Genomic DNA, 27,140 nt, shown 5'->3' on the forward strand with positions numbered 1-27,140 from the left:
GGCGCGAGTGCCAAACTGCCCCCTATAGCAAAAGGATCCTGCTTCATTGAAACTGCTCAAGTACTGCAATCTGTTAAAAAGCTATGAAAGGTTATTAAGAGTACGTTAGCGTGCCAGAATGTACTGTTATTTTGAGACCAAAAAAAAAACACCCTTTAACCAGAGGCACTACTTCAGATTCTAGTAGCAGCTTAGATGTCAGAGCGAGTCTGTTTGTCATCTCTTTTCCAGCAAATGGATTTGTGGCCTTTTGCATCCATAACTAGTACATAGTGCCTTTTTCTTGTATAAACAAGTGCACGGAATCAGTTGCCTTGGGCATAAATATGACAATTAGTTTACTTGGATTGGTTTACTTCCTTTCTCCAGGGATGAACTCAGAGGGTAGTCATTGGTGAGCTCTGTGCCTTGTCCACTGGATTGTGGCGTGCCACAGGGCACTAGGAGAGTAAGGTGACCTCTCACAGTCGGAAAAGGCATGCATTATCATAGCAAAGCCCCGAAGCAGAGTGTGTGTGTGGGGGTGACAGCGAGGAAACAGCCATGCATAAATAGCATCTGAAAAAGACAAGCAAAATTTGCAGGGAGGTGACCTCTGACGGATGGAAAAGGCATGCATAATCAAAAGGAAGCCCAGAAGAAGTCAGCGGGGGTGACCGCGGGAAAATGTCCCTGCATAAAGGGCCTACGACTCAGCTGCTCTCCACATTCCATCCCTTCTGAGGTATATCTAGTCCTCATCAAGCCATTTTAAAGGGCTCCCAACTTTTGCCTTTTGGTTAAATGACAAAGTCATATTTATCTGCATATGTAGGGTGTTACCCAATAATTTAGAAACCTTCACTTTGTCTGTGGGTGGCCTACTTTTGTACTTTTCATCATCCATACAGGGGGTCAGCCACTTTACCATTATAACTGGAGATTCTACTGTAATTTCTTTTCTGCAAGCTATAAGATTAGAATCAGAATGCCTACCAACTACTCATACTTTTGACAACCCTTTATCCTAAATTTCACACCCCAAAGTAAATCTATGTGGGAGCTCTTGATTTTCAGGCCATTTAAAACCTAATTTGGTTTCACCTGGAGTAGCAATTGCTTCTGCAGATACCTAAAGCTATTTTTCAACAAATGATGCCAAACCCCTAGGGAGGTTACAAATCAGTGTCAGGGTCATTGACATTCAGCAAGTTGCTAGGCAGATTGACAAATGATGATATCAATCTCTTTTCAAAGATGATGATGCATTGTTCGGCATGTAAACAACCAGTTTAATTGTACACATGGTGTACTGAGATTTTGCAGCTAGAATAATAAATAGTTCTAAGTAAGGACTCACTAGCTACTAGATGGAAGATCATTAACAGTATCTCCACTTTTCTTTAAAATGAAAACAAGCATCACAGGACCCATTGAGAATAGAGTTGTGGTTAAAGGTAAAGGTAGACCCCTGTGCAAGCACCAGGTCATTCCTGACCCATGGGGTGACGTCACATCCCAATGTTTACTAGGTAGACTATGTTTATGGGGTAGTTTGCCACTGTCTTCCCAAGTCATTTACACTTTACCCCCAGCCAGCTGGGCACTCATTTTACCGACCTCAGAAAGATGGAAGGCTGAGTCAACCTTGAGCTGGCTACCTGAAACCGACTTCCGTCAGGATCGAACTCAGGTCGTGAGCAGAGCTTTTGATTGCAGTATTGCAGCTTACCACTGTGCCACGGGGCTCTCAAGAGTTGTTGGTTAGCTGCTTAACCCTATCCCTCCCAACTGTTTCCCACTGCATTGTTAGCAGCAAGGGACAGAGTCCCTGTGCAGATAGAGAGACCATTTAACTTTTTCCTTACAAGAAGAAAAACAGCTTGGGGAGGAAAGGAGACAGAAAGCTTCAGCAGGAGAGAAATGTTTCCATCCATTCTCTGCTAAAAGGGGAAGCCTCCCACACCTGCTTTTCTAAAAATAAAATCAGGGGGCTATTTGTGAACCTCTTCTACAGTTTGTCCCTCTTGCTGTTAGTGAAAATCAGAAGTTTGGTTTTTAAAATACAAGTCTCAAGGTTTTAAATTAATTGATTGCCATGCAAAGAGGTGAATTTCCCATTTCCATTTCCATGTGACCTTCAAGTCAACTGTAAACAGAAGTGTTCTGTCTGAAATATGTATTTAGTCATCCACCCACCATGTTTTCCCCCAGAACTGTAGGCATTTTGGAATAGCTTTCTGAGGTTGTTTGGAATTTTCTTTTTTTTGGGGGGGGGGTGGTGGTTACATTTTACCCTGTCTGCCTGGTATGAAAGTCTCTTTGTCACTTAAATGTTAGGAAATGGTGCCTTCAGTTTTTGTCTATTTAGCAATGGATTCTACTTCAATAGCTCTGAATTGCAGATCTCTGGATTTGAAGAACTTTGGAAGCTCTTTTATTGCTGTTAATTAACAGCTGCACACAACACACAGTAGAGATGGAAGGGGAAAGAAGAGACTTCACCAGCACCATGCAAGAATTGTCACTGAACCAGAGTGAAAAACAGAAGAGGAAGCAAAAAGATAAAGTCCAAACTCTTTTGTGCACTGTGAGGTAGGAAGAGGAAGTGCGTGTGTGTGTGTGTGTGTATCAGTACAGAAAAAACATTGCAAGTTCAACAAAGGAATTCAGAGCACACAGCACCTAGTCATGTTCTGCTCTGCTGAGGATATCCATAGACACTGCCCTCCCAAAGGAAATAAATAAGGCAAAAATGGGATGTTACACCTTGTATGCTTGCTCTGAGCCCGACCTCGCCTGGGGAGTGCAGGGTAGTAAGTTGAAATAATAAATAAATAAATAAAATATCCACAATCATATAGTTAGAAATATCATCACGTCTTTTCCCCTCTTCCTTCTATCAACATTCCTAATCAATTAAAACTTTTAAAAATATTTGTTTATTTTTAAAAAAAACATGTGTGCCTACCAGTACAGGAGGATATCTATAATAATAAATATGGATCTGTCAGTCAATCTATCTGTCTGTCCGTGGCATGCATATCTCATCAGAAAATGAAGTTAGGATGCTCAAAACTGGCCACCAGCTTTCCAATGGTTATGGGATTTGCAGTGCGAAACATGAAGGACATTGGAATATCCTGGCCCACATCATCTCCAGAAACCTCCCTCCTTGTTTCTTCCATTGGAAGCTAAAGTTTCCTCTGGCAGGCGTAACTCATCAGAATATAAAGCTAGGAATCTGAAAACTGGACACCAAGTTCAGGATGATGATGGAGGTTACAGAGCTAAAAATGAAGCGAGCTGGGAAATATTGGCCCCATTTATCGTCAGAAGCCTCCCCCATCCTATTTGTTATAAAAGCTAAGGCTATCTGCGGCATGCATAACTCATCAGAGCTATGGGGTTCAAAATGTTAGCTGTGCTAGCTGTACTGAGGCATTATTACGTTTAAATTAGGGTAAGCATAACTTGTGAGTGGAGATAATGTGCATTAGCTGAGGTATCCCAAGTGATAATTAAAGCGCTTTAAAATGCATGTTTGATTTTGGCCTAGATATCTCTATTCATTGTGAATGATCTTTTGGAAACTGCCTACATGAGAAATGAGTTCAGTTAGGACATTAATTGATTAATCGGTGCTCTACACACAATGAAATCATTTTCTAAGCTAAAAGGTAGCTGAACAAAGGAAGTTTAGAGTGTCAGTGGACAATGAAGGTATTATTATGGTTCTGATGTTTATAAAGAGGTAGCAAGGGTTTAGGGGAGCAGTTTAGAGGAAGTTGAAGAGCCCCTTGGTGCAGAGTGGTAAGCTGCAGTACTGCAGTCCTAGCTCTGCTCACGACCTGAGTTCAATCCCAACAGAAGTTGGTTTCAGGTAGCCGGCTCAAGGTTGACTAAGCCTTCTGCCCTTCCAAGGTTGGCAAAATGAGTACCCAGCTTGCTGGAGTTAAAGGGAAGAAGATTGGGGAAGGCACTGGCAAACCACCCCGTAAACAAAGTCTGCAAGTAAACATCGGGATGTGACGTCACCCCATGGGTCAGGAATGACCCGGTGCTTGCACAGGGAGCTTTACCTTTTACCTTAGACGAAGCACAGTGTGTATATGGAGACAAGTGGGTATTAGGGTTTTCACACAGTGCAACTGTTTCAGGAAGGGAGGAAGTAGGGTTGGCAAGTTACCAGATTTTTTAAAATGTGAAAACCAGAATTTATTTAGTAAAGCTGGATTTTTGGGTGTGTAAATGTTTACAGCAGCATTTTTATTGAATGATATTGTTTAAGTTGTGTAACCATGCAGTATGTCGAGGGCACCAAATTTTTGAGTTTGCCCTTTCAGATATGTGTGAGCGATTCTTGCACAAACTTTGTTGATCTGATGGAAACAGGGTGGCTGAAGAGACTTAAAAACAAGGAGATGGTAGCAGCGTAACAATGCAGAAGAATTGCTAACACATTTGTTTTCCTGTGCATCTCCTCCATCTTAACCCACCAGAGTCTACTGGACATTGTTTCTTGAGTCCATCCAGGCACCAGACTTTTAAAAACTGGAAATTGGCATTTAAAAAAATCAGATAAATATTTGTTGTCCTTTAATGTTGCCCCAAATGTACAACCTGGGTAGCCCTTCCATTTGTTCACATAAAGTTGGCCCTGACTGGTACGTTCCATTTTAGAAATTGGACTTTGGAGTCTTAGGTGGATTTGCAAGTTTAGTGTTGTGTATTGGGAAAATATGTTTGTTTAGTTGAGGTGATTGGGGATTGGGGAATGGATGGTATAGCAAGGTGGGAGGCAGTTGGAAACTTTTCTGTGGTGGTACCTTGGCTATGGAATGCCCTCCCCATAGCAATTTACCTAGCATGCAGTTTGTGAAGTTGTAGATGTATGTACTAAGTAAAGCCCAAACTGGCATTTCCATTTGCCCAGGCGTTCTCTTATTTATTGCAACCCCTCATTTTAATGCTTAGAAAGTTTAATGTCTGCCATATGCTGAGTTGTTTTGATTATATTTTTATTGCTTTGTTATAATTCCGGGCCTTTGCTTTCTCATTAGAAAGTTTTTTTACTGCTTGAACTTAAAAAATTTTTAATGCCTGTTTTATTTGGGTGTTTTTACTTTGCTGCTAAGGGTTTCAATGATTTTGGTCGTTTTATGCAATTTTATGTTTTTATTCAGATTTCTTCTAAATTTTGTAAGCCACTTTGATCATGGTGGGTGGGGGGAAACACATGAAGCTGCCTTATACTGAATCAGACCCTTTTGGTCCATCAAAGTCAGTATTGTCTACTCTGACCAGCAGCGGCTCTCCATGGTCTCAGGTAGAAGTCTTTTGCATCACCCCTTTGCCTGGACCCTTTAACTGGGGATGCCAGGGAATTGAACCTGGGACCATCTGCATACCAAGCAGATGCAGAAGGTAGGGGGAGAAGGTAGGTACTAAATACCCCCAAATGCATAAAATGTGTAGCACTTTGTATATGAGGGGAGTTTTTAGGCTGGTTCTTGTAGGTTATCTGGGCTGTGTGGCCGTGGTCTTGGTATTTTCTTTCCTGACGTTTCGCCAGCAGCTGTGGCAGGCATCTTCAGAGGAGTAACACTGAAGGACAGTGTCTCTCAGTGTCAAGTGTGTAGGAAGAGTAATATATATTACAATGATTCAACTCAAACCCAACCCCTTTCTGACTATATATTACTCTTCCTACACACTTGACACTGAGAGACTCTGTCCTTCAGTGTTACTCCTCTGAGACACTGTCCTTCAGTGTTACTCCTCTGAAGATGCCTGCCACAGTTGCTGGCGAAACGTCAGGAAAGAAAATACCAAGACCACGGTCACACAGCCCGGATAACCTACAAGAACCAACGAACTCTGACCGTGAAAGACTTCGACAGCTTTTAGGCTGTTGATTGAAATGATGAGGGAAAGGATAGGGGTGGCGTGAATCAGTGGGATTGTTGTGAAGGAGGGAAACCGAATTGTTAGGCTGGCTTGACCCGGGTGGGGGGCTGCAGACTTAACAGCGCCATCCCAAAGAGAGTTACCTCAGGCTAAACGCGCGCGCGCGCCAAGGGCCGCAACTCCGGCTTGGCCGTTGGAGCGGGGGAGGGGGACGCAAACGCGCGCGCGAGGGAGCCCGCCAAAACGCGGCTGCTGAGGCGCCGCCGGGGGTGGGGAGGGGGGGAGTGGCGGGAAAGCAGAGAGAAGCCCAGGCAGGCAGGCAGGGCGGCCGTTGGTGGGGTGGGGGGATTGAGGGGGGGGTGGGGAACCAGCCGCGTGACGTCACCGCCCGGCCCGCCTATAGGCTGCGCGCTGAGCTCCCCGAAGCGGCGGCGGCGGCTCTGCCCGCTTCAGTCGGCGCTTTCCGCAGCCTTGTGCGAGCGCGGCAGCTGGGGGCTCCCTCGGCTCCCCCCCCCGTCAACGGCCAGCGGCAGCCCAGGTAGGGGGGGGGCAGGAAGGAAGCAAGGGGGGGTTGCTCCGCCTTGCATAAGCGGTCTCCCTCCTCGGGCAGCCCGGTGGGGGAGAGGGGCAGGGGGGGGTTGCCCTGGGGAAGCCCCCTGGGGGGGGGGGCGCGAACCGGCCAAAGTCCAAACTTTGTCCGGCGCTGGAAGTCGGGGTAGGAGGAAGCCTGGGGACTCGCGAGCTGCTGAGTAATTCGTCCCTTCCCTTTTATCCCTTAGAAGCTCCTTGATCCATTGATCTTGAGCAGCATAGGTCTAGTGTTGGAGGGATATAAGGACTGGAACCAATCTTGGCACTGACAATGTAGCCTTGGGGTCCCTGTCGCTTAGTAAAACAGGCATCATGTCAGTCACAGAGGCATTGGATTTGTATATTAAAAGGGGGAAAATATAGTGCGATCGAAGTTCCTCGTCAAAGCGGCATTCCAAAAGGGCATGGGCTAATGTGTCAATAGAGCCAGAAGAGCAAGGGCAGATCCTGTCTGAGTATGGGATATTCAGAATTCTGCCCTGCATTACCATAGAAGGGTTAGCATTCAATCTAGCCAAGCAAAAAGCTCTACAGAGACGAGGAGTTGTCAGATAATATGTATAGGGCTGAGTAATTTGAGGCGGCCGGGCTGCCGAGCCTGACCCTGCCCACCCTGCTCCCTTCCCCGCTGGACTTGGTTTTGCCTAAGGCGGCTGCCCATAGGGAATCAGCTCCTGGGATTGGGAGGATGCAGGCTTCGAGCCAGGGCACTGCTGTGCCTTCTCTCCCACCCCCACCGCCCGTACAATCCTATGCAGACTTGGATTTCCATGGGATCGATGGGTTTAGACAGGAGCAACTCTGCATAGGGTGGCCGGTGTCCATCGCTTTGTCTCCCGATGGGTTCCCGTCCCTTGATTCCGCATGCAGAATGATCCCTTGTTCCTGGTACAGAACAACGGGCGTCTTACCACTTTGGGGGCGAATGGGTGGCTAGGAGGACGTGGAGGGGGGCAACGGGGCGAAGAAGCTGAGAGGGTCGCTTTGGGGTGTGTCTCGTCTCCTTTTTTTTTTTTTAATTGAAGCTGTGGTACACCCCTTCCTTTTTGCAGGCTGGATCTCCGTTTCCTCCTAGAAAACGAGGGAGGGAGGGAGCGTGAAGGATTGCTTGAAGGTGAGGCATCTCCCCCCACCCCAACACCGCTCCAGCGAGTGCAACATTGCTGCCGGCCCAGTTTCAAGCGTTCTGCAGCGAAAGAAACACGATCCTCCTCCTTGGGTTTCCGTTTTTTTAAAAAAAATTAAAAGCCTCCTCAATGAGTGCCAAGCTTTCCAAGGAGTTGAGGCTCTCCCTGCCGCCTTGCCTCTTGAATAGGACATCTGGCTCTTCAAATGCCAGCAGCACCTGCATCACGCAAGTGGGGCAGCTCTTCCAGTCTTTATCTTCCACTCTTGTGCTCATCGTCCTGGTCGTCCTCATCTTTTGCCTCATCCTGCTCTCTCTCATTACTTTCCACGTCCACAAGCGGAAGATGAAGAAGCGGAAAATGCAAAAAGCCCAGGAGGAATACGAGCGGGACCACTGCAGCGCCACCAGCCCAGGGTCAGGGGATCCATGTGAAATACCCCAAGGAAGAGAAGCATCCGGCCTCGGAAGAACCCACCAGGATTCTAATATCCAGTGTACTTCTGCCCTGGAACCTCAGAACCCCCATCCTGCAAGATCCTGTTTGGACACAGATGCTCCAGAGCTCTTGCAAACAGTGGTATTGTCTTGATTTCCTTGATTTTATTATTTTTGTGTGTGTGGAGACCTCACCAAAATACACTGTTTGGGGTTTGTACATATTTGAGTGATTATTATAATCCTGAAGAAGATGATGAAGAAAAATATTATTACTATTACTACGATTAATAATGCAAGAACGAGCCAGCCAGAATTCAAGAGCATGACAAATTGTATTGCGTTTCTTGACTTTTGCAAAGGGAAGGATGCATCTCTTCATTTATGTATTCCCCCCCTTTTAAGAGAAGATGAGAAAAAGAAAAGCTGCACAGTTGCCACCAAATATAAAGTCATCTGCACTAAAAGAAACAATGCGGGCAGTACAGATGTGATGTACATATATAAAAGATCTCAAATATTTCCCTACCCTTTTGCGCTGAGGATTATACGTAATTGTAATAGTATTTAAAGGACCATTTTTTAAAAAGAGCAATGCCAAGAATGAAAGGGGGAAGGAAAATCTGGGTGTGTGTGTGGGGAGGGGGAGGTCAGGGGGCAGAGATAACAGAAAGGAAGAGACTGATTCTGAACACGCATTTGGAGTTCAGCGGCACTGGGCAGGGGGCTGGCTTTTTGCCCCATTTGCTACAACTGAAGAGCAAGATGACCTTTCTTGTAAGGTTTCTCGGGTTAGAAACTGCACCCACTTCTTCCTTTTTCTTCCCTAACACTACCATGCTTTCCTGTTTAAGAGACTGTTTTGCTTTTCTTTCCTTTTTTGAAACATTTGCCCCACTGAAGTCAAGTAAGTCCAAATTGACCTCCCTGCTGCCCAATGCTCCTCCCCCCTTGTTAATTTCTCTCCTTCTCTCTGCAGTATTACCTATCCTGTGCCCTGCAAAGCTGCGAACTCTGAACAGTCTAGCTATGCTTCTATATCTATATCTATGGGAGGGGGTGGGGTTGTTGCTCCAGAGGAATGTTTTGGGTTGTTTCTCTCTATTTCTCAAGGCATTTTCAAGTGTAACAAGCCTTTTTCTTACATTAAATCTGGAATAAGGTACCTTTTTGTGATGAGCGAGGCCAATGTGATGTGCAGTAATTTATTTCATCATCAGATTACAGAAAAAGAAGAAGTAATCACCTTGTTGGTATAGAAGGAAACCAACTTCATGCTGTACCTTATGCACATTCCTTTTTGACGTAGTTTAGTCCCGCCTAATTTGCAGTGTGCCCCACTGAAAACTGAATTTATCCATCAGTCCAGCACAGAGCAATGTTCTGCTATTCTGATGAGGATATGGTTTTGTTGGTGTTATCCTGTCCTACACTAGGCTGCTACGTAGTGACAGTGTACCACCTTTTCCTTACCTCCTGTCCTCCTTTTGGGAATCACCTGCTAAAAAGTCTGGTAGAAGAGCCTGATGTGATTTCCCCAAGGAATAACGTCACAAATTATTTGACCATGAAGTAAAGCGTCTGAGGGACAGCTTGAGCTTGATATTGTTTGACTGATTAACAAATGGGGCATTCCATCCATCGTTAAATACTTTAAAAAGTCCCCTTTGTTTCCATGGGAAATAATTATGTATTTACCTCTCCCTAGAACTTAAAAGTACTTAAAGTTGCCTGTATTGTGGTCCAAGGTGGCCTTTAAAAATATTTATCTCCTTTATTTCAAGCAGAAGAAACGTTACTTGCAGGAAATGCAGTTTATTTGGCTCAACTAATATCAGGCCCCCCCCTTTTTTTGGGTGCAAACTGCCTTAAGGAAGTGGGCTGTTTTAAAGCTAAAACCAAATGACTGAACTTCAGGAGAAATAGAAGCTCTTAGGTACATTTTAATTAATAGCAAATACAACGAAGAGAAATAAATAGAAGAAGACATCTCCCAGACACACATTAAAAAGTAAAGACCCAACTGGATGTAATTTTCTGCCTATCTTTAATTTATGTTCTCTTTACATTCTTCCCACTTTTCCCTAGTGACAGTGGCAAGCATACTCTTTTGAAAGTATGCTCTGCTCACTTAGACAACTCGTATGTAGACTTTAGAAGATCTCTGGAGAGGGAGAAGGGAAGATGGCCTTGGTACATGGGCAGCACAGGTTCCAGCATGTTGTACTGCAGTGTGATTGTGATATCAACTGGCAACAATCTGTGTTTAGTGGATTTATTTCATATTTTTCTCTTCTTTCTTCCACTCTTGGCTAATTGGATATTGCTGCTGAGCTTCCAGAATCTTAGTCAAGAGCTCTATCATCTAGCCAGAGGAAGAAGCTTCAGAAACACGAATGGTATATCATGCCAAATATACTTTGGAAGTTATGTTAAAGCAACGCAGCAGTATAAAACTGGCAGGTTATTCTCAGATGGTATTGCTTTTCTCCCCCTCCCCAAAAGCATGGTGTCCATTTTGATTCTGTGCAAGATACTCCTGCAGTCTGATCTGGTTGTATCCCAGAAATAGCTTTCATGAGAGGTAGGGCATAGTCCCATTGAATCTAACAGAACAATGTAGTCATGCCTGATTCGGTTATTTTCAACGGGATTTAGGCTTACTCCTTGTGAACAGCGGTGGTGATAGCAAACACATGACTAGAGTGTACCAGTGCAGAGTGTAGATAGGGGCTTCAATAATTAAATATTTCTCAGTACAAAAAAGAATCCCTGCATGTAGAAACCTAGATGTTGGGATGAAAAAGACCAGCTTAGCCTAATCCCTGATATGCGAACTTTCTAAATTCAGGGAATTATGGGTTTTTTGTGAGTTTATTTTATTTATTTATTTTTGCATTAAGTGATGTGTGTCTTCACTGGCCCTGGGGCAGCTTAGGTAAAGATTCACCACCTCAGCATGATATGGATAAAGGTCATAATGGGATTTGGGACAGTGTATATGCATGTATGAGCTCATGAAGTGCCTGAAAGTAGTAGGTAAGGCTGGACTGAGTCTAATATTCCTAGCCACAAACTAAACACTGTCCATTTGAGAATTAAGCATATGCATTACTTCCTCCCACTGATAGCAATAGCACTTGAAAGTGCTTAAATTTATTTTTTTGGCTACATTGTACCCACTATGTTCCCCATGGATTGTATGTTTTGCTTATGAATAATTATATTCCATAATATCCAAGGACCAATAAAAAGCAATATGAAGCTCTGGATTACTCCAGGGCATTTCAGGCTGGCGATTCTGTCCTTCTAGTGCATGAAATCAATCACTTTCCTTCCTGTTTTATGCACTCAGTAATTCACCAGAGGTGTACTGCCTGTTAACCCTTATTGCAATTATAAATGTGTGCCATTTATGAGGAAGGGACAAAAAAAGATACCTCAGAACATACAGACAGCTCTGCATTTTAAAATGGAAATGATAACAATTAATAGCATTTATAGCTTAGCAAAAAAAGTTGGGTTGTTAGTTAGCTTTTAAAATATCTTTGTATGTGTGCATAAAAATGGTTTATGACTAAATTTGGCTTTATTTCGCAGAGAAATGGTCTGTTACTTCAAGGGTTACTTTAAAATAAACAAGCAACCCAGAATGTTTAAAACATACACACGCACACACACACACAAGATGCCAGGCATGCAAATTATTACAACAAATGAAGGCAGTAAAAGTTAATGAAGTCTTCTGGATTATAAAAATAATTTCCAAGCATGACTGGCTTTGAAATGTTTAATTTGTACAGTTTTAGGAAAGCAAGATCATGGTATTAAGGTATGTCAATTTTCTTTTCATTTTCTATGGAATAATGCACAAACTAAGAGAAGAGTATCTAGAATGCTTCCCCCCCCCCAAATGGATTTAAGGCGCAGAGGTTCTGTCAAATCAATTGCTTCAAAACCCTACAGCTACAACGAAACTTCTCCACTTAGCATTCAGTATTAATAAGGCCGACAATTCCTCAGCTTGCTGCCTTGCTCTCTTTCTTTCTCCGAATCAGAACAGCTGAAGAAGGGCTTGTATTAACTGTTTGGGGAGTCTGAGGTCACTTGCAGCTTTCAAGGGAGACCGCAGCACAATGCTGGAACATTGCTTATGATAACAGATTATTGGGGGCTCCTATCTCACTGCGGTCAAATGGTTTTTGGGGTGGCTTTCTCTCTGTGTGTGTGTATGTTTGTGGTGCTCGAGGGTTTACCCTAGAGAAACCAAATCCCCAGAAGCATAACTACATTTTGTTGTGTGGTATCTTTTGGAAGAGAGCCCATGATGGATAACACATTCCCTCTCCACTGACTAATATGTTTTTTAAAAAAATGCTTTTAAAGCTTAAAAAACAACAACTTGCATGTGAAAAGATTGGTGCATATCCAAATAGGCATCCATGTAGCCTTTTGTGGAGTGAAGGGGGAGAAAGGCTACAAAGGGTCCCTTGAGACAAAATTGGCTAGACTAGGAGGCTTTGGCAGTCTTTCCATCTCACCATTTGAATGGGATGAGGAGAGGTGCAGCAAGTTGGAAAAAGATGTGCACAGGCATTTCTTCCCACAGTGAGGATTTCCTTTTCTTCCTCCATTCTGTTTATAGAACCATAGAGTTGGAAGGGACCACCAGGGCCATCTAGTCCAACCCCCTGCACAATGCAGGGAACTCACAACTACCTCTCCCCCCACACCCCCAGTGACCCCTACTCCATGCTCAGAAAATGGCCAAGATGCCCTCTCATCATCTGCTTGTGTGTGTAAAGTGCCTTCAAGTCGCAGCCGACTTATGGCGACCCCTTTTGGGGTTTTCATGGCAAGAGACTAACAGAGGTGGTTTGCCAGTGCCTTCCTCTGCACAGCAACCCTGGTATTCCTTGGTGGTCTCCCATCCAAATACTAACCAGGGCTGACCCTGCTTAGCTTCTGAGATCTGACGAGATCAGGTTAGCCTGGGCCATCCAGGTCAGGGCATCATCATCTGCTTAAGGTCATAGAATCAGCATTGCTGATAGATGGCCATCTCACCTCTTAAAAACCTCCATGGAAGGAGAGCTTACCACCTCCCGCAGAAGCCTGTTCCACTGAGGAACCACTCTAACTGTTAGAAAATTCTTCCCAATGTTTAGACGGAAACTTGATTTAATTTCAACCCATTGGATCTGGTACGACCTTCCAGGGCAACAGAAAACAACTCGGCACCATCCATCTATACGACAGCTTTTCAAGTACTTGAAGATTGTTTTTATAAAAGGTGATATGATAACTATCTAGCAGAATTTTTGAACCTTGAAATGCAGCTCACCAGCCATGTGTTTTTACCCTGCCAGCTGCATGATCAGATATTTTTGCAGTCCCAAGCAGACAGGAAAACCCAAGATATCTCTCGAGTTATGGCAAGCCACAATTCATAGCTGATGAACTATATCCAAGCCTTGGTGGTTTTCAAGCTGTGCAGGCTTGTAGAGTTATTGAGCTACTGGTGTTGGGTCTTGGCTAGTGACACGTAGGGTTGCCAACCTCCAGATACTAGCTGGAGAGCTGCTATTACAACTGATTTCCAGCCAATAGATATCAGTTTACCTGGGGAAAATGTCCGCGTTGGCAATTGGACTCTATGGCATTGAAGTCCCTCCCCTCTCCAAACCATGCCCTCCTCAGGCTCCGCCCCCAAAACCTGGCAACCCTAGTGACATGGTAGATATAAGTGGGGAAAATTCTTCCTCAAAGTCTCAGATAAATGATTGTCTTTACATAACCTAAGTTTCCCTGTGCCGTTGTCCCTTAATTTATGGTGCATTCAGTGTAAAAGCCAACCATGTGGCACCTATAATGGTGTAAGGGAAGTGGACATCTATAAATACCAGCCACAAGCCCAGTTTTGCAGGTTTTCGCATCCTTGAATTTCCTAGTTGGCTGGGCAGGGGTGTTGGATTCATCTCTGGCTGGAGGCACCAGAAGGCCTCTTTCTCTTGTGGTCACAGGTGCCATATGGATAAGTTTCAAAGGCCTGATATAAACCTTCAGGAGACAGAAGTGGCAGAGTCCTGAGGTAGATTTTTTTAGAAACTAGCGAAGTCAGCTGGACTAGAATCTTCCTGTTGTGTGTGTGTCTGTCTCTGTGTGTGTTGTAAAGAGCATTAAAAATCAATGCTCCTCCACCTGAAGTCTGTAGTGGTACATTCTACTCTCCACTTCAGGGCTCTCCCAGCCCATTGTGTTGAACATATAGTCCATGCCTAAGTGGCTATTGTACACCTCTCATTTTGCGAAATCCTCAGGCATCCTTAGATCCATTCCCAACACAGCCATTGTAACAATGGGAGAATTTCTGTCTTTCATTCTTGCTTTCATTGTCTGTTAAATGTGGATAACGATGACCTAACTCACAAGGCTTTTGAAAGAAGAATTTAGAGTAACAATTATATAACCCTTTGTACTTAGTGGGGGCTGCAGTTCTCAGAAGAGAAATGCTTTAAAAATTAACAAATGTATCGTGACGTTAGCTTTCATGGGCTACAACCTAATTTGTCCAATGCAGCAAAGAAGTTCTTTGCCTGTGCATAGAACTGTGACAGACTGCTGGTAACACATTGCATTTCATGGCCAGTTGGGCATATGATTTACAATCCCCTCCCTCACCCCGTTTCTTCATTGTACTCCATGTGTATATATAAAAGCCAACCTATGGTACCACTTCACTGATAAATTAGATTCTGGCCCACCAAAAGCTGACACCTTCGTGCAGGGTTTCCCAACATTGTGCCCATGGGCACTGTGGCATCTGCCAGTACTTGCATTGGCGTCCCCCCCCCCCACCACCAAGCTTTTGTAAGTCGGGGCTGGTTTTTGGCTGACCTCATTGAAATGAAAAGGTTTTCTGATGGATTGAGAGGACTGGGCTTTTTTTTAGTCAGTTTGTGGTTTTATTCCCCTTCAGGCTTTTCTTGTTCTCAGGAGCTTTGAGGAGAGAGGTATCCCATTTGACTCCGCCTCCTGTGGAAGCCATTTTGAGTTTGGCTTTGCCTCCGGTGGCAACCACCCCTCTCAAAATTCCAAAGGAGCCCCCAGATTCCAAAATGTTGGGGACCCCTGCCTTAGAAGAAGAAGAAGAGTTGGTTTTTATATGCCGACTTTCTCTACCACTTAAGGAAAAATCAAACCAGCTTACAATCACCTTCCCTTCCCCTCCCCACAACAGACACCCTATGAAATAGGTGGAGCCGAGAGAGTGTGACTAGCCCAAGGTCACCCAGCTGGCTTCATGTGTAGGAGTGGGGAAACAAATCCAGTTCACCAGTTTAGCCTCCGCCGCTCATGTGGAGGACTGGAGAATCAAACCCGGTTCTCCAGATCAGAGTCCACCACTCCAAACCACTGCTCTTAACCACTACACCACGCTCGTATGTTCTCTGGTCTTCAAGGTGCCGCAGGATGTTTTGCCTTTGTTTTGTTTTGTTACAAGAAATAAATACAGCCACCACTCTGGAATTAATTTCCAGGGCTAGATGAGAACTGTTTGACCCAGTTTGCAAGACGAGGATGTTAATATAGTTTAACCAAAGTGAAACAGCAGCCATAATGCTTAGTTACGAATGCTCTTTCGGGAGATGTAGCGAGGGAAACTAGCTTAGACATCTTTTTAAAAATACAAATTCATGGGGGATAGGTCTATCAGCTACGATAGCTAAATGAAACCTCTGCTTTCAGAGGTTGGATGCTGGGGGCGTTGTCTTCATATCCTGCTTATGGGCATCTGGTAAGCAACTGTTGGAAACAGGATACTGTAAACAATAAAATCTAGGGGGAATGAAGGTACTAGAAATATCAAATATACACAAGCATACAGTAGTACCTCTCATCAAAAAATATCATTGAATACAACTAGATTTCTGACATCAATCTCTAACTTAAACAAAATACAGGTTGTCAATTCACCAGGTAAAGTTCCAAAATAAACAAATGCTTAGAGAAAATTCAACAAATTCCAATTGTAGATAAGTCAAACAAGTTCAAGTTACAAGTTAATATTCAAAATATAGTTATCCAACAAGTACAGGCTGTACATTCCACAGGTGGTGTTCAAGAGAAGTTCCTGGGTTTTTACTTGTTTTCATGAAAATGAAGAATTATCTGTTTTCTCTATTTGTTTAAGTTAAAGAGATGGATGTCAGAAATCTAAAATGGTATTCAATGGTATTTTTTGATGAGAGGTACTACGGTATGCTTGTGGAAACAGGATACTGAGCAAGAAATAATTTTGGTCTGCTCCAGTAAGGCTCTTCTTATATTCACTGTAGAACTTAAGAAGAAGAAGAGTTTGTTTTTATATGCCGACTTTCTCTACTGCTTAAGGAAGAATCAAACCAGCTTACAATCACCTTCCCTTCCCCTCCCCACAACACACACCCTGTGAGGTAAGTGGGGCTGAGAGAGCTCTAAGAGAGCTGTAACTTGCCCAAGGTCACCCAGCTGGCTTTGTGTGTAGGAGTGGGAAAACCAACCCGGTTCACAAGATTAGCGTCCGCCGCTCATGTGGAGGAGTGAGGAATCAAACCCAGTTCTCCAGATCAGAGTCCACTGCTCCAAAACACTTGCCTGTTGTTATTAATGTATCCTTTGAGTTTAAAGGGGAGTTTCCCCATTAGTATCAAAAGAGGGTTTCAGGAGGCAGAGTTCAACAGATTACTTTCCACAAATCATAGTTGGCTCCAAAATGGGACAATGACTTCTGCTAGTTGAGGAGGAAATATCTGTCTGACCTCATCCTTTTCCTTTTAGGAACTACTCCACATGGAGGACCGGGTGCCTTATCGGCACTGCATACAAAAGCAGGCTGTTTTACTGTCAATACAGATCCTATGGGCTGAGTAGGAGAAAGTTGTACATTTTCCAGCTCCCACTGGACTCAGAAATACTTTCAGTTCTGTTTTTTAAAAAGAATAACATTTTAATGAGGATTTGAAGTGACGCACCTCCAGTCTTACAAACAAGAATTCCATCCAAACATGTGTGATTACAGAATTAAGATGATCCCTGGTTGCAGAAGAGAAACTATTAAACCACAAACCCCATGCATGGCTGTGAATCTTGGTAGAATATTTAGAAATGTCAGATTTATAAATCAGAAGGTACTGTACTGCAATCAAAGCTCTGCTCACGATCTGATTTCGATCCTGAAGGAAGTTGGTTTCAGGTAGCCAGCTCAAGGTTGACTCAGCCTTCCATCCTTCCGAGGTCGGTAAAATGAGTACCCAGTTTGCTGGGGGTAAAGGGATGATGACGGGAAGGCACTGGCAAACCACCCTGTAGATATAGTCAGCCTATTAAACATTGTGATGTGACATCACCCCATGGGTCAGGAATGACCCGGTGTTTGCACGGGACTACCTTTACCTTTTTCATTGTGACCAGGAGCTGTGGATGGCGAATAATTTCTTTTCTCCCTTTGAGTATGTATGATAACACCCAAACTGGGATAATTTAATTCATTTTTTACATTAATATCCTGTTCTCCACTAATAAGGCCTTCAGAACAGCTCATGACAAATATCAGTGCAGTGACAATGATGAAATACAAATCAATTTTAAGTACAAAACAATAAAACAGCATTAAAAAAGCGGGAGTAATTTGAAATGATTCGTCTGTCATACCGCGACAAATTAAAAAATGTCAGGAAATAATTTTAAAAGGCCTTTGTCAGCTCAATACAGACAGATGGAAAACAGACGTCCTTGCTAGGGTTGCCAACAGGCCTGGAGAAAAGGCCCTGTTTCTTTAATAGAGGCTTAATGGGAAGTCGGAGCCCCGTGGTGCAGGGTAGAAAACTGCAGTACTGCAGTCAAAAGCTCCGCTCACAACCTGAGATCGATCTCGACGGAAGTCGGTTTCAGGTAGCCGGCTCAAGGTTGACAGCCATCCTTCCGAGGTCGGTGAAATGAATATCCAGCTTGCTGGGGGTAAAGTGTAGATGACTGGGGAATGCAACGGCAAACCACCCCGTAAACTAAGTCTGCCTAGAAAATGTTGGGATGTGACGTCACCCCATGGGTCAGGAATGACCCGGTGCTTGCACAGTGGACTATCTTTACCTTTTTAAATGGGATGTCATTTACCAATTGATGTTACTTCTATGCCATGGAAAGCTTCCACTGCCCATTTCTACACATTAAGCCTCTGCTAAAGGGAACAGACATTTTTCTCCAGGCTTGTTTGCAACCTAAGTACCCACAGCAATGGGAGGAAGCAAGAGTTGCACTTCCTCCTCTCTTAAGGAGAAACCTGGAAGGAGAAGTTCACGTTGCAGTCATGGACCTGGCAGTGATGTGAGCAAGAAACAGAAGGACGGGGATTTACCTGTGCTTTGCAGCCTCTTGGCCTCATAGAAGGGGGATTTTTTCACAGGCTGCTTCATTAGGCTTTGGATCTTTTTACACCCGAGTACTGCCAATGTTAGAATTTTTTTAAATTCCCAACTGAGAAATACATTGGCAGCCAAACTAGGATTCCCTATAAATACTTTCAGAGATAGGTGAGAATGTGCATGTCACAATATTGCATTTTCATTTTCCCCTTTATGAAATGCAAGAATAAATGATCTGTGGAGATGGAGACATTATGAATGGATCTTGACAGGATTTTTACATTGCATGTTTTATTTGCATGGTTCCACCAACTGGGAGATGATAAGACTTTGCTGGTTCAGGTCTGCTGGGTAATTTACAGCGCAGTCTAAAGAAGAGTTAAACCCTTCTAAGTCTATTGGCCTCAGTGAACTTAGAAGAGTGTAACTCTGCTTAGAAATGCACTGTAATCCTTTTTCAAGATGTGCTGCAGAACACACCCCTCACTCCTCCGGCTTATATTTGTGTGCATCAGAACTGAATGTTTTCCTTTACCATATGATTATTGGTTTGAATTCAGCCCTAATTCTCCTAAGCAGTGAAAACTGATAATGATCTACTGAGTTGTTTTGCAGTCAATATGGAATCATAGTTCTGTTGCTGCTGGCCCATGTTTCTGACAATCATATGTTCATAGGGGGAAAATTCATTATGACTGGCCCTTAGAGGCAGCTAGCACTGTAAGCCAGCACTGAGAGCCAGCGTGGTGTAGTGGTTAAAAGCAGAGGACTTTAATCTGGAGAACCAGGTTTGATTCCCCACTCCTCATGAGTGGTGGACTCATAATCTGGTGGACCGGGTTGGTTTCCCCACTCCTACACATGAACAAAGGGAATTAGCTCACCTGTTGCCTCCTCCTGTATCTCCACTGCCAACTGTGAGTGAATGCCAACTGTTGTTTCTGCTGAAAGGCTCAAGCCAAGTGGCCCCTGCACCAGTGGCAGAGCTACTGGGGGTTGACTACTGGGGAACTAGTGTGGCGTAATGTAGGGCTGTCGATTCGGTTCGGCCCAAACCGAAAAACAGCCGAATTTCCCGATTCGGCGGTTTTTAGTTCGGGACGAACTGAACTCAAAAATGGCGAGAAAACGGGGGAGCCGAATTCAGCGAGTTCGAGAGTTCACGAATAAATTCAGCAAATTCGGGGCACAGCAGCATAACCGTCAGTAAGCAGCATTCTCCCCCGGCCAATCAGTGGCCAAGCTGGGTCTTCTTCTTGCCAATCAGTCAGGATTGAGTACTGGAGGAATCAGCTGCTTCGCGGCCCAGCTGGGGAGAGAAAGAGAGAAATCCTCGTGGGGGGGTGCGTGTGCACATTCGCTCCTTTCCGTGGCTGCAGGTGGTGCATTTTGGGGGGTAGAGACCACAAACTTTTAGTGGAGCTTCAGATGAGCCTTCTTAAGAGACCCCCCAAGTTTTGTAAACATTGGGTCAGGGGGTCCCGAGATATGGGCTCCTCTGAAAGTTTGGGACCTCTACTCCAAAAAATGCCCCCAGGAGCCGCGGAAAGGCGCGGTTGTGTTTTTAATAGCTTTATTGGCCGAATTTTTTCCCCGAACTTTGAATTCGCGCAGAATTGCACGGACCCGAAGCGAGGGAGTTCGGACTTCGGCATATCCCGAATCCAGATGGGCCAAATTCGGCCGAATCTGAACTATATCGAATTTTTTTTCAACAGCCCTAGCGTAATGGTTAAGAGTAATGGACTCTACTCTGGAGAACCGGGTTTGATTCCCCACTCCTCCACATGAAGCCTACTGGGTGACCTTAGGCCAGACACAGTTCTCTCAGAACTCTCTCAGCCCCACCTACCTCACTAGGTGCCTGTTGCGAGGAGAGGAAGGGAAGGCAATTGTAAGCTGCTTTGAGACTCTGTAATGGTAGAGAAATGTGGGGTATAAAAACCAACTCTTCTTCTTCTTAGCAGTGGCAGGACTGAGTTAAGAAAGGGCTGGCATCAGTGGTGGTAGGTCAATCTCACAGTTAAGATCAACGGAGGAGAAAGCTCAGGGGACTTAGAACCGTCTCATCCTTTCATGCATATGAATGGGAATAAAATCAGACACAGCCAACTTCAGCAGTAAATCAGTCAAGCTTGACTTCGTGCAATACATTTACTGCGGTTTATCAAACAGCAAACTCTGAACCTACAAATATGTATTTATTTGACACAAATTTATACCACACAATTCTTTTCCATCATCGCACTGAGAAAACATGCTATACTCTTGTCAGCTAATTATTTTTTCCAACAGCTAGTTAATCCTATTTTACCTTCCTTTTGCATTGCTGTGTGCATCTGTGTCTTTGATGGACACAAATGTGCAATCACCAATACTCCTGTATGTTAGAACATCCACAATATGTCAGCTGAGCAACGTTAGACTGGGTTCCTCGCATGCATGCTTCCTTGGGTCTGCTGCTGCAGGGTGGTGTGTTGTGGCCAAGGGGACTTGTCTGTGACTTAGATGGTGTGATGTCAGACAATCATTTTACAGACATTGCTGTGACAGGACTTTTAAATGCTAAAGCAGCCTCCTAAGTATACAATAGTCTAATCAGGAGGGATGTTGTAATATCCCTGGATGGAAAGAGATCTTTTAAAAGTAGTTTACAATGCAATCCTATGCAGAGTTACTCCAGCTCTCAGCTAATTAAAATACACAGGCTAGCACTGCTTATAATCTATTTCCCCACAGAAGAGGGACCTTCTTCACATTTGGCTAATTCTACCAACCCTAAGGATGCTTTCAAAGCAGAGTATGGCACAAAGCAGGTGCCAATATTCAGTTGACTTGAGACCAACAAGTGTAATGGGGACTACTCCTTCTGAGTACAAACGATCCAATGGCTGTGCTCTGAGCAATACCTTCCACATCTTTAATTCCCCTTGTAAACTAGTTGGGGAATTCATACTAACTTTTCAAAACCAAGAAATATACTTCCTCCCATCAATCTCTGGTTCAGACTAGAAAACTTGGAGGACAAAAAGCAGAGCCAGGGGTATGGGACTATGGCTCCGTGGTAGAGCACATGGGTTGCACTCAGAAGCTCCTTGGCAACTCCCATTAATGGATCTGAAGTATCAAAGGTTGGGGAAGACTTTTCTCTGCGTAGGACCTGGAGAGCTGCTGCCAGAGTAGTAAGACTGAGGTCAAAGTGGCCAATGGAAGCTTCATACCAGATAGATAGATAGATGGATAGATAGATAGATAGATAGACAGACAGACAGAGATAGATAGATAGATAGATAGATAGATAGATAGATAGATAGATAGATAGATAGATAGATAGAACGTGGGCCTAGCAAGGCAATGCGTGTCCTTACAATCCAGGACATTCTAACCCCACTCAACCCAGTCCTGAGAAAGAATAGTACTTATTGCATTAACTTAACCACTTTATTGCATTACTGCTTATTGAATTAGCTTAGACTTGTCAGGAAGAATGTAGTGCATGAACTAGTGTATTAAAACAAGGAAGCATTTGTCAGAGCACACACATACAAACATCAAGAACAGGCAATTACAAATAAAAAGAAAATAGCATTCTTGCCAGCCCTCAGTATTTAGACTTATCTGGAAGTTCGTTATGTTGGTGCAAAGTCTGTCCTTCATACAGTGCTACCACCGCAGGAGTCTAGCGCCATGCAAACTGTCCTGGGTTAAGAACATTTACAGTGCATTCCTAAGGAGAGTTACTCCAATCTAAGCCCATTGAAATGAATTGGCTTAGACTGGAGTAACTCTTCTTAGGAATGCACTGTTAGTTTCAGCACCCTGGATAGATCCCATACTACAAGCTGCTGCTCCTCACAGGGTTTCCCTGCACAACCAGTTTGAAGACGCTTCCACAGAAGATACAATTTACATTGTATTGATAAATGACATTTCCAGAGGTGCCTCACAAATTCTTAAGGCTTTTTTAGTCAATCAGTTCTCATTGTAGGTTGGCTCCAGACCAATGAGGAGGAATGCAATTCACAGGTGGAAAGAATGACATCTTGCCGCCACTGGTTTGCTCTGTAGTTTTTAGAACCTCTCTTTGCCTTCCAGGATTTCATTGTGCAAAGCAAATTTTAAAAAAGGTATTCCCAACCACTGAGTGCCTTAAAGCTTCATTAGGTAATGGCTATTTAGTACTTCGATCACACGCATTAGGAGCATAATAATTTTCTCTGCTATTGATCCAGCTACTCCAATATAATTAAATTACCAAATAAATATTCATAACACATGTACAAACTCAATTGGACATGACTACAATCAGAACAGTGGAAGCACCATTGCTACCGCTGTACAGACAGACAAAAATGTAGATTCCTCATACTGATTCACTCTCCTTGAAGTGGTTCTGGCAAAGTCCTTGACTGTTGAAGTAAAGTCTAAGGCAGCCATTTGCGGAAAAGAAAAAAACATAAAAGAGACCATGATCAAATGATTCAATGCAAAACATCTTGCATTATGCACATATGCATTAGGAGGGGGAATTCAACAGGGCAAGTTTTTATTTTAGCATCCTGCTGCTCACATTATGTAATTCTTTTCTTCATAGCCTCAAGAGAAGAGCCACTTATCTTTCAAGAGTGGAAGTGGGGAAAAGGCAAAACATTTGCAGGGTTTCACAGTGGCCTAACTCTGGAGCTGCTGTATTCTCTCAACAGTGGTCCAAGATGCGGACTTTATGATGACCATTTTAATTGATAGTGCCATCAGTGTATATGCTGCTTTACACGGTTTCATAACCTCAAGAAGCTTACAATCTACAATTGACAGGAGGGTAGACAATAGAAGGAGAGGAAGGGAGGACTCAGGGCATATGTGAACAAATGTTTTCACACACCCTTAAGCTGTTAAACTAAAAGCTTTTCAGAATTTTATTTATTTCATTTAGACCTCTCCTTTCTCCCCAATGGAGGCTCCCAATGGCTTACATCATTCTTCTTTCCTCCATTTCCTCACTTTCACTCATACAAGATGTTTCCCACATGTTTACAGACCACCCATTGTTACAGATCTAGTGCTAGTATCCAAAATATCATGAAATTCAAGAAGGAAGAACCAAACAAATTCATTCAAAAATGGACTTTCCCAAGGTGAAATACAAAACACGCTTAAACTAAAAATAAATCTAGACCCAAGATACTAAGCATAACACCATTGGACCTACCTACGAGATTTAAAGATCTGTTCAAATATGCTACAACGGCTGCGAGAGTGGTTTTGGCAAGAACCTGGAAACAAACGTCTGTACCTGGCATTGAAGAATGGAAAGACAAGATGCTTGACTATGCAAATATGGCCAGAATGACTTTTATGATGAATCTAACAGACAATGAGTCTGTGGAACAGTTTAATGAGAAATGGTTGCCCTTCCATACTTATATATCAGCCAACTTATAGATAAATATAGTATAAGATATTAGACAACATAATCAGTTATATGAAAATGTAAAATGTTTTCTGAATACACTTGACCATTAAGAATGTTCGTTTATTGCGGTATGAAAATGTAAAATGTTTCTGAATATAATAGACCAATAATAATGCTTGTCTATTGCAGACAGATTGTTTTTGCCCCTCCCTCTTTTTCCTTTCCTGTACCCTATATTTACAATTTAAAAAAAATTTTTTTTTTAAAGGGCTTTCCCTTGTTTTGGAGTTATACATTTCATGATGAGGTAAGACTGTATGTTCTTTTGACCTTAATATGATTATTTATCTTAGCGTTCAGTTGACTTTTAGGATTAAGGTTTTGTATATAAGAAAGCCAACATGTTGTAGTGGTTAAGGTGATGGACTAGGGCCTGGGAAACCCATGTTCAGATTCCCACTTGTGCCATGGAAGCTTGTTCGTAGACCTTGGGCCAGGCACACACTCTCAGCCCTGACCCTGGCTGCTATTTGGTTGGAAAATACCTCCAAGGAACAGCAGGGTTGTGATACGGAGGCAGGCAATAGCAAACCACCTCCTAACGTCTCTTGCCTTGAAAACCCTACGGAGTCGCCATAAGTCAGCTGTGACTTGACAGCAAATGTGTGTGTGTGAAGTGCCATCAAGTCACTTCCGACTCATGGCAACCCTATGAATCAATGTCCTCCATGTCTTTAACAGCCTTGCTCAGGTCTCGCAAATTGGGGGCTGTGGCTTCCTTTATAGAGTCAATCCATCTCTTGTTGGGTCTTCCTCTTTTCCTGCTGCCTTCAGCTTTTCCTTGCATGATCGTCATACTACTGAAGCAGCTCTTAGCATTGCAACCTATGTGTTTTTGAAGAAGTGCAGCTCACTTTGCTTAGGCCTCCCTTGTCTTTCTGCCCATCTCCAAAATTCACCTTCCATTCCACTTCCCTCCATGTCACACTATGCACTGCCAAAGCTGGCAATCTCTCTTCTCAACCAGCCAATTTGGCATTGCTGACTTAAGATGTGGCTGTTCTAATTTTAGATATACATCATTTACAGGAAAAAAAGAATACATCCACAAAATCCTCTCAGATACCAAGATTCTTCAGGAGATTCTAAAAGTTCTCTCATGAAAAAGACGACGGAGGCAGATGAACACTTTAACCGGAACACTTTGGAGATAATGAAAGCCCTTCCATTGAATTTAATGAGTCTTGGATTAGACCCAAGTGCTCACCAAGCATATTGTGAAGCCTTGGCAGGGCGCCTGTCATGCTTTTGACTGTTCCTTTGAGTGTATCAACTTTAACACATTTATTGTCTTTATATTATAAATGTCTTTCCCAGAGAAGACTTTAAGAGCTCAGAATTAATAATGTCAACGTTATACATGAATCATGAATGCAACACTGACATTTTTGCCATGGCTTCTTTAAGGGCGTTTCTACTGACAGCAGAGTTTTATCTCAGAGGAGAGGACCTCAACAGGAAGCTGTTGATTGTGAAGAAATATGTGTAGCCTAACATGTCCAGGAGACAAGAAAAGGCAACTTTCAGACTGTATCAGTGGCTATCTTGTAGAAGGAAAGGGAGAAAGAATGACGGTATGACCTTGCAGAAGGAGAGGGAAATACCTGCAAAGCACTGATCAGAATCCATAACTTCTCAGCCTGAAAGAGAAGACTACTAGCTCAGGCAAAGAGATGTTGTCGGGGTGGGGTGCTGCTTATATAAAATGAAAAAACCCTCCTCGATTCTCAATGATTCATGGAAACACTGTGGAGAAAAAGGCATCAGCAATCAACAACAACCCCAAACTTGCTTGTTGCATGTTGTTGGAAACATCTAGGAGGTGATGATTCCTAAGACATATGTCCAATCATAAACACATCCCCACCTTTGCTAGCTTTTTATTGTTTTGTGTCCCCGTCATAATCTCTCTGAAGAAACAGGCAGGGAGGCCAAAAGTCTGCTGTGGTGATGTCCTTTCTGGTCAAGAAGCTCCGCGAAGAATGTGCTCTTAACTTCTCTTCATGCCGTGCTTCTCACACAACATCCTGCCATAGCCAGGCCAACGGCATTCATCTAAAAACCACACTAACCAAGAGTCAGCCACCCCTATGATTCTGACTGCAAGTGGAGTAAATGGCTGCCATTTAATTATCTTGTTGTAGATTTGTGTGTCTGGGTCCCTGAAAGCTACAGTGGTTTCTCTGCCCCCTCAAAATATGTTACACCAAAGACTATTCAACCTGCCAGAAGATGAACCACCTTTTTTCAAGGATGCTAGTGTACTGAGACATACTTACCTTGCTAACCGCCCAGAGAGCACTTCAACTGGCTTATTAGAGCACTTAGGAAGTTAGAATCTAAAGAAGGAAATACCATGTTTCCTTCAGTTGCTATTAAATGGATGAGTTAAAAGAAGAAGAAAACTCTGAGTATCTTTATTTTGTTGAACTACAACTTGCTAATTAGGGCAATAAATATTCAATAGGGCAATACATATTAATTTTCTTCTCCGTCTCTCTCCCTCTCTCTGTGAGGTAATGAATATTGCAGGACAATAACTCTGATCACTGACTGAATTTCAATACGAGGATAATGAGGGAACTCTTCTCTCATAACAGTGAAAGCAGCAAGTTTATGGGGGTCTGCCAGTCTGGTTATAGCACTGCCTGACTGCTGAATTTTTAATCTCAGCCATAAACAAATGCTGAGTGGAATCTGAGGTAAAGAGTTCAAAATGTACACATTTCTGGAAAGAGGGTGTAGCATGGGAGATTAAATCTATAAGGTTTTGTTTTGTTACCTAAGGGGCGTCATGAAAGACATTATATAAGCCTCTAGTGGGGGCCTGTTTATTTTATTTATCATTTTATTAATCTTATAATACTCTGTGCACTTCATGTCAAAGGGGGGAATATTATAGAATTAGACAGGGTACATTAAAAGGATAGTAACTGACTAGCCCAATCTCGTCAGATCTCAGAATAGGGTTGCCAACTCCAGGTTCAGAAATACCTGGAAATTTGAAGGTGGAGCCTGGGGGAGTTAGGTTAAGGGAGGAGAAGAGCCTTGGTGGGGTATAATGCCATGCAGTCCACCTTCCAAAACAGCCATTTTCTCCATGGCACAAGTGGTGATTCCAACCTGGGTCTTCCAGATATTAGTCCGACACTCTTAACCACTATACCATACTACCTTAGCCATTTTTTCTATATTGCTTGGTACAAAAAAAATGCCATTT

General features: G+C 43.3%; 1 protein-coding gene across 1 annotated transcript; it reads left to right on the top strand.

Annotated features, from left to right (window-relative positions):
- Nucleotides 1-7,709: 7,709 nt before the first annotated feature.
- On the top strand, nt 7,710-8,319 carry C12H11orf87 (chromosome 12 C11orf87 homolog). Its single transcript, XM_056858643.1, has one exon. It carries the CDS (start codon nt 7,737-7,739, stop codon nt 8,196-8,198), a length of 462 nt encoding a protein of 153 aa, XP_056714621.1. The 5' UTR covers nt 7,710-7,736; the 3' UTR covers nt 8,199-8,319.
- Nucleotides 8,320-27,140: the final 18,821 nt, after the last annotated feature.

Source organism: Euleptes europaea, chromosome 12 (assembly GCF_029931775.1).
Source record: "Euleptes europaea isolate rEulEur1 chromosome 12, rEulEur1.hap1, whole genome shotgun sequence".
NCBI classification, from domain to species: domain Eukaryota; kingdom Metazoa; phylum Chordata; class Lepidosauria; order Squamata; family Sphaerodactylidae; genus Euleptes; species Euleptes europaea.

Coding starts and splice junctions, on each gene's coding strand:
- C12H11orf87 (XM_056858643.1), top strand. CDS start 7,737: ATGAGTGCCAAGCTTTCCAAGGAGTTGAGGCTCTCCCTGCCGCCTTGC.